Source organism: Leucopleurus acutus (assembly GCF_964270905.1).
Source record: "Leucopleurus acutus genome assembly, chromosome: 3".
Taxonomy (NCBI): Eukaryota; Metazoa; Chordata; class Mammalia; order Artiodactyla; family Delphinidae; genus Leucopleurus; species Leucopleurus acutus.
In genome coordinates, this window is record NC_139145.1 from 5,979,534 (window position 1) to 5,987,257 (window position 7,724).

At 64.9% G+C, this 7,724-nt stretch overlaps 1 protein-coding gene across 1 annotated transcript in view; it reads left to right on the forward strand.

Moving 5' to 3' along the window:
- EVI5L (ecotropic viral integration site 5 like) overlaps nucleotides 1–6,057 on the forward strand; it is a 28,614-nt gene extending 22,557 nt beyond the window's left edge. The window contains exons 13-20 of the mRNA XM_082836266.1: nucleotides 33–173; nucleotides 3,014–3,142; nucleotides 4,559–4,699; nucleotides 4,781–4,936; nucleotides 5,023–5,169; nucleotides 5,252–5,347; nucleotides 5,428–5,523; nucleotides 5,659–6,057. Of these exons, the coding sequence (XP_082692392.1) occupies nucleotides 33–173; nucleotides 3,014–3,142; nucleotides 4,559–4,699; nucleotides 4,781–4,936; nucleotides 5,023–5,169; nucleotides 5,252–5,347; nucleotides 5,428–5,523; nucleotides 5,659–5,958 (1,206 nt within the window). The 3' untranslated portion in view covers nucleotides 5,959–6,057. The remainder of the gene's footprint in view (nucleotides 1–32; nucleotides 174–3,013; nucleotides 3,143–4,558; nucleotides 4,700–4,780; nucleotides 4,937–5,022; nucleotides 5,170–5,251; nucleotides 5,348–5,427; nucleotides 5,524–5,658) is intronic.
- The last annotated feature ends 1,667 nt before the right edge of the window (nucleotides 6,058–7,724 follow it).

Here is a 7,724-nt window from a genome sequence, read left to right on the forward strand (position 1 = left end):
GGGTCACGGCCCCCTGTCCTCGCTGTGCTCAGGGGCAGGTGACACGAGCGCAGGAGGCTGAGGAGAATTACGTCATCAAGCGGGAGCTGGCAGTGGTGCGGCAGCAGTGCAGCTCAGCGGCCCAGGACCTGCAGAAGGCACAGAGCACCATCAGGCAATTGCAGGAGCAGCAGGTAGCAGGCTGGGTGGGCGGGGCCACCAGGGCCAGGCCACGCCCCATGCCCAGCTGCCTGCAGGGCTCTTGAGCAAATGGCTCCAAATCAGCCCTGCCTCAGTCCCTGGCCCGCCTGTTCCTTGCTGGGGGGCAGGGGACCCACAGCAGAGTGCAGATTCTTCCCCATCCTCAGCAGCGAACAGCCCCACACCCAGGGGTATCCCGTGTTTTCCGTTTCCCACCCCCCAATAGGGTGTCTGGCCTTCCACACTGAGAGCAAGGCAGTCACCCTCCCCGGGCCCCAGCCTCAGCACAAGAGCCCCTGGGAACCAGCTGTCCCTGCTGGGACCCCTCCTTCCACCGATGGGGCTGTGATTCCTTGGGGCAGCCCTGGTGTCTCCCCAGGGTCTGAAGGGCTGTTGGGCTGTTATCGAACTAAACCCGGGTCCGCTCACCTGACATGTAGCAAAGCCAATCTACCAACACTGGATTGTGGCGAAGGAAAGTAAAGCATCTATTGCAAACAAGGAGAACAGGCAGCTCATGCTCAAAAGAACCCATAAAGTCCCCAATGGCTTTTAGGCAGGGGTTTGTAAAGACGGTGTTGGGGGAGAGGGTCCTAGGATGCATGACCAGCTCATGGACCTCCTTCTGGCTGGTTGGTGTGGAGGTAACAGGGTGATGTTTCAGGAATCTCCGTCATCAGCCTTCTGGTTCCAACCAGGCGGGGGTGCGTGCTTGTGTTCAGCATGTAGTCACCATCCTCCACCTGGCTGGGGGTCCCAGTTCCTGCAGAACAGCTCAGAGATCCATGTCAGATGGTTATATCTGTGTCCCTTCAGGAGGACCTAGGCGTCCTGTGACCTGCTGTCCTCATTAACTGCTTGCTGCGTTCTGGAACTCAGGGAAGGCCTAGGAGACTAAAGCCTTTTTCTACAAACAAGCAATGGGGACACCAAAGGGTTTTTGTACTTGGGAAGGCCCCACAGGGTCCTGCTCGGTTTCAATCCCCCGTTTTCTTCGAAACTTGCCAATCCTGATGGGGGGAGGGGTGGCACAGAAAGGCAGTAAAGTTTTGGATGGAGAGGTTAATCCTAAGCTTGGCATGGGAGCTCAGCTTTAGGGGGACTCAGTTTCAGGGCTTCCCCAGCGGGGCCAGCCATGCAGGGCAGGACCTGGGACAAGGGAAAGGGTAACTCCTTCCAGCGCCCAGCACTTTGCCCTCGGAAGAGGGTCTGGCCTGTGCCCACCAGTCTGAGCCGGTGAGATGGGGGTGAGGGGGCAGCCCAAGTCTGTTGTGGGGTCATGAACTTCGGATGGGTAGTGGGAGGACCCATGGGCTGGAACACTGCAGAGTCCGCTTCTCCCAGAGAGGGCTTTCAGAACTTTCCTCCAGCCGTACCCAGCAGGCTTCCTGCCTCATGTGGCAACCCACCAGCAGCTGCAGCCTGCAAACTCAGCATGCGTGCCCCAGCGCAGGTCCCAGAGGGGCAGGGAAGGATGCTGTAGGCTCCCTGCGATCCAGGGCTGAACCCAGCAGGGCCTGGCAGTGAGCTGGGGGCAGGGGTGTTTGGGGGGTCCCTGATTTGAAGAAACCACAGGGTGCTCAAGAAACAGTGGGTGGAGACAGAAGGGTCATTCGCTGAGGAGGGCCCCCTCACCCAGGCCTGGAGACCTGGCCTGAGGGGTGCAAGCTGATTCTTCGCTCCCAGGTCCAGGGGGGTGGAACTTCACTGTTGTTGCTCACCTGCATCCACCTCCCGCCCCGCAACTTCGAGTGCTGTAGCCCCACCTGGCTCTGAAGCAGCCAGGCCAGTGGGGAAACTGAGGCTGGGCTAACCCCACCCATGGCATGATGCCCCCTCTCAGGCCAGTCAGAGAGGCATTCACCTGCCACCTCTGAGCTCTGGCCTTTAGGGCCTGATCAGAGCTGGGTGAGGCAGGGAGGCCGCTGCAGGCAGAGGGAGGGAGTGCGGGAGGTGCCAGTGCAGCCCCTGAGCACCGTCTCCAGAGGCTCCTGGAGGAGGTGCAGCCTGGCAAGAGGTTGGCATGGGGCCCAGAGCCCATCTGAGCCAAGGGAGAGCCACTGGTACCCATGGGCCTCAGAGACCCCCAGTGGTCAAGGGCAGCGAGCAGACCTGGGCAGCTAGACAGGTGGGGGAAGAGGGTGGCAGCTGCCCTGCCAGGCTCCCCGGGCAGCAAGATGCAGGCCCCGCTCTGACCCCAGGGGCTGCCCTCCCCCACTGGCCAGGTTTGTTTTGTTTTGGCCATGCCACGCGGCATGCGGGATCCTATTTCCCCGACCAGGGATCGAACCTGTGCCCCCTGCAGTGGAAGTGCGGAGTCCTAACCACAGGACCGTCAGGGAAGTCCCACGGCCAGGTCTTCTTTATTGGGCCCACCCATCACCCCTGGGACTCCTAGGGTACCTTTGAGAAGCCCCTGGGCACTGACCAAGAAAGGAGTCTCAGCAAACTCTTTCCCCATCTGCCCCATGCTACCCTCACCCTGTGGTTAGGCCACGGGCCACACAGCAGGAAGGGGTCCCCGGAGAACTCACCCTCCGTCCTCATCCCAGTGATCCTGGGAACCAGTCACTGGTGTCCCTTTCCATGGCATCCTGAGGCCATGGAAAGTCCCCTCTGTTCCCAGGACCCCTAGACACAGAGCATCAGGGCCCCCATGGCATCCGGCCCCTCTGGCAGATCCGGAATTTCTCCTCACCCCCCTCTCCACCCACAGCCCGGCCCTGGAGGTGGACGGGGTGGGGCCAGGCCTGGGCCCACAGCCGGCTGGCAGGAAGGCTGCCCCCCTCTGGCCACAGCCTGGGGCCCAACGCAGCCCTCTGCCCGCCCCCAGGATAACCCGCGCCTCACCGAGGACTTTGTGGCCCACCTGGAGACAGAGCTGGAGCAGTCACGGCTGCGGGAGACCGAGACCCTGGGGGCCCTGCGGGAGATGCAGGACAAGGTTCTAGACATGGAGAAGGTGCGACTGGGCAGGTGCTGGGGGAACCCTGGGGAAGGGGAGATGACAAGAGGCCCTAGCCAAGGAGAAGGGGCGGCCAGGGGGACCAGTGGGACAGGCCCTGGAGTCAGAGCCCCCTGCCCCAGCAGCCCCCAAGGAGCTCAGGGCACCTCCCTCAGCCCCTGCCTCCTTCTCCTTGGTCTCCACACCAGGGTCAGGGCAGATGGGAAGTTGGGCCCCTCACCCTCAGACCCTCTCAAGCCCTGGAGGTACATAGGTGTGTGTGCGCGCGCACACACACACACACACACACACACACGAGCATACAAAAAGCAACACGACTCCACAAGGGGTGTGCCCACCCTCATGTGCCAGGCACCAGGCCACCAGTGCGGTGGCCTTCATGGGCTCCCTGGGCTGTATGTGTCCCCTTCAGGCCCTGGGTTCCAGGATGGAGAGGGGGAAGGGAAGGCCAAGGCCCAGGCCCATCAGGGCTGCTCCCCTCCATGGAGGCACCACCCAGGGGGCCATCCTCTCCCACCTGCAGCCCTGCAGGGAGCACCAGGCCTCTTGGTCCCTTCCCAGCTCCTTCCACACCGGTTGTCTCAATTCCCAAGGCGCTGCCAGAAGGGAGGTGCCCCGGCCACCAGAGGGCAGCACTCACCCACTGGCAGGAGCCATGCCCCCCACCTCCAAGCTGCGCTATTTTGGGTGCCCTCCCACGTGGGGTGTCTCTGCCACAGCCTTGCATGGGGCCATCGGCCTCTCGGTCCCCAACTGCCCGCCTGCCCAGAGCTAGGCTTTCCGCCCCCTCCCTCCACATCAGAGGGAAATGTGGGCCCAGTAGGTCTGCCACCCCCCCACACCCCAACTCCCAGACTCAAACGAGGGTCAGGGAGAACATCATGCAGCAAGTTGGCTTTTGGTCCAAGAGCCTGGAGCACGAATCTCTCATCACTGAGCCCTTGGGAGGCCAGGATAGGGCCTCCTCAGTCCGGCCCTCAGTCCATCCCCAGGGAGACGGTGCTGAAATCCACGGTCTTCTCTGCTCCAGCTGGGCCAGGTCCCGGGTCTGGGCCCAGAGGGTGTGGATCTCAGATTCCCAGGCGGGTAGCACCCATCCTGTCCCAGCTAGTGTTACTAGCAGTCACATGTTGTAAGGGGGTTGCCCTAGGCCAGTTGTGCCAGAGAGCAGGTGCTGTTATTACACCGATTTTACAGACCACGATGTCCAGCTGGGGCGGCAAGGGCGGGGTCTCCCCGCCTCGGGCCTGGTCCTTGTTCCCCCGGCGCATCCTGGGGTCCAGGGTGCACCCTCTCGCAGCCGGGCCGCCCAAGGCGGAGCGCAGAGGAGAGGAGAGCGGGGGCGTGGGGCCTACGGGAAGGGCCGCGTGGCCGCGCAGCTCCCCTGGGCTCTGACTGCTCCTCTCCCCGCAGAGGAACAGCTCGCTGCCCGACGAGAACAACGTGGCGCAGCTGCAGGAGGAGCTGAAGGCGCTCAAGGTGCGGGAGGGTGAGGCCGTGGCCTCGGCGCGGGAACTGAAACTGCAGCTGCAGGAGCTCTCGGACACCTGGCAGGTGAGGGAGGGCCTCGGCCGACGCGCACGAAGCGGCTTCGGGGCTCCCAGGCGGAGGACGACCGCCGACCTCTCCCCGCAGGCCCATCTGTCCCGCGGCGGCCGCTGGAAGGAGTCCCCGCGGAAGCTGGTCCTGGGCGAGCTGCAGGACGAGCTGATGAGCGTGCGGCTGCGCGAGGCCCAGGCTGTGGCCGAGGGCCGCGAGCTGCGGCAGCGCGTGGTGGAGCTCGAGACGCAGGTGGGCCGCTGCCCGCCTGGGGAGGGGACCCGGAGCCCGGGGTCGGCCCCGCGGCGAGGCCGTGACCCCCGCCTGTCCGCCCCCAGGACCACATCCACCGCAACCTGCTGAACCGCGTGGAGGCGGAGCGAGCGGCGCTGCAGGAGAAGCTGCAGTACCTGGCGGCGCAGAACAAGGGGCTGCAGACGCAGCTCAGCGAGAGCCGCCGCAAGCAGGCCGAGGCCGAGTGCAAGGTGCCGCACCCCCCACACACACCGCGCCCGCGCCCCCGCCCGTCCCGCAGCGCCCCTTGACCGCTTGTTCCACCGCCCCCAGAGCAAGGAGGAGGTGATGGCCGTGCGCCTGAGGGAGGCGGACAGCATGGCGGCGGTGGCCGAGATGCGGCAGCGCATCGCCGAGCTGGAAATCCAGGTAAGCGGCGGGGCCGGGGCTGGGGCCGGGCTGCGGGGCGGGACCCCGCGCTGAAGTCCGGCGACCTGGCCCGCCCGCAGAGGGAGGAGGGCCGCATCCAGGGCCAGCTGAACCACTCGGATTCGTCGCAGTACATCCGCGAGCTCAAGGACCAGATCGAGGAGCTGAAAGCCGAGGTGAGCGCGGGAGGGGCGTAAGAGCCCCGGTGTCCTCGGCCGGTGACGGGCCGGGAGTCGGCGCCTCGGGGAGCGGGAGAGGAGGGGGCCAGGCGGCCGGACTCCGTCCGTGGGTACGTCGGTCCACGCCTCCAGCGCGCGGGTCCCCCGCCCCAGGTGCGGCTTCTGAAGGGCCCGCCGCCCTTCGAGGACCCACTGGCCTTCGACGGGCTCGGCCTGGCACGGCACCTGGATGAAGACTCGCTGCCGTCGTCGGACGAGGAGCTGCTCAGCGTGGGCGTGGGCGCGGCGCTGCAGGACGCGCTCTACCCGCTGTCCCCGCGCGACGCGCGCTTCTTCCGCCGTCTGGAGCGGCCGGCCAAGGACAGTGAGGGCAGCTCAGACAGCGATGCCGACGAGCTGGCCGCGCCCTACAGCCAGGGCCTGGACAACTAAGGCAGTGCCCCGCGTGCTCGGAGCCCGGGGCCGCCGCCTGCCCGCTCCTTGGCCGCCGCCCGCACTTAACAAACTCCAGGCCCTCGGTGGTCCCGCCCACCCCGAGGGCCAGGACCAGCGCGGCAGGGCGCGGAGGGTAGGACCGAAGTCTGGGGATCCTGAGTCCCCTGGCAGGCCCACTCTCCCCAGCAGTGTTTACCCATCTTGGTCCGTAGCCCTCTGGGCCCAGTTACCTGGAGGGTCTGCCCCTCTTAACAGCCAGGGCAGGGGCGGACCCAGGGGTCCCAGGACTGGAGGAGCAGGAACCTCCCCCCTCCTAGCTGGCCTCCTTCTGGGACAAGGGTGGCCCGGCTGGGAAGGACCCAGGAGCTAGAGGAGGCCTGAGGAAGAAGAGGCCGCTCTAGGCCTGTCGTTACAACCCCGTGCCACCCTCGGGACCCTTGGCCTCTGGGGACAGATGGCCAGGCTGGGTTTTCCTGCCTGGGGCAGGCACTGTGGCCCCTGCGACAGAAACCAAAGCCCCCCCGACTGTGTGCAGGGCCACGCAGGGTGTGGTGGCCAGCCGGAACCAGCCAGGGCCTGGGTAGTGTCTGTCCCTGCTTCTTGGGGGCCAGAGCAGCTGTAAGGAAGTGAAGAGACCCCCCTCTCCCCAGCACACCACGTCTCCCTCTGTGACAGTCCCATCACCCCAGCCTGGCCAGTGATGAAGGGGCTCCCCGACCCAGGCTAGCCTCCTCTCCAGGGGGTCCCCAGCCTCCACTTCCGTTCCTTCTCAGTATCCCCGGCCCCACTCTCTGGCCAGAGCCAGGCCCCAGGGGAGGAGACCTCCCAGTTGAGTTGCCTCCCAGCGCCTGCTCATGGTGGTCCCGTGGTCTCTGCTGAGTCAGAACCAAGAACGGTGCCAAAATCCAACGATGCCCCCAGACCCCTGCCCCCTGGGGCCTCACGACCCTCAGGCTGACCCTCTCGGTGCTCCTGGAGCCTAGAGCAGCATCACAAGCAGTCTCCCCGGCACTTCCTGGGGTGGGGATCCATGCTCAGTACCCCCTTCCCGGTCGCCCACTCCTCAGTGTTACAAAGCCTGGGGACCAGGGTGGGCATCCGAGGGGCTCTCCCATGTGCCCCCCACACTGCCCCCCACCATTTTGCACACTGCCTGTTCACACTCCACATGTCGCCCAGGCGGGAAAGATGGAAAATAAAGTGTATTTACACAGTAATGGACAAGGGATGCTGAGTGGGGCAGGCCTTGGGGTAGGGGAATCACCAGCAGCCATGGGTCCCCGGCCCCTTGTCCAGTGAAGCAGCGGGGAAGGGAGCAGGCTGTCCTTGCCCTTGGGAGCCTCCCACCATCTAAGAGAACCAGAGGTGGAGGTCATAGCACGCCAGTGCGGGCGGGGGTGGGGGGGCAAAGAGGCTGTCCAGGTCGGGTGCATCATGGAAGAGGAAAGGACATTCACACGTACAGTGTGAGCATAAGTGTGGGCGTCAGAAGAGATGGTTAGTATTGTAGGAACGAGTCACCAAGGACCTGGGACGTCAGGCGTAGGGACAGACCCTTAGAGCAGGGCATTTTCAGGAGGGTGTCTCTGGAGATGGGGAGGGAGGATGGGCCATAATTTCCCATCATGGGTGACTGGGTGGCTCAGCTAGGGCCTCCCCTGAGAGACACAGAGGAATGAAGAGTCTTAGGGCCTCAGGAAGATTCAGTATCTGGTTTATTCAGCACCCACTTCCCAAGGCCTTCCGGGTGCTCCACTGTGCCT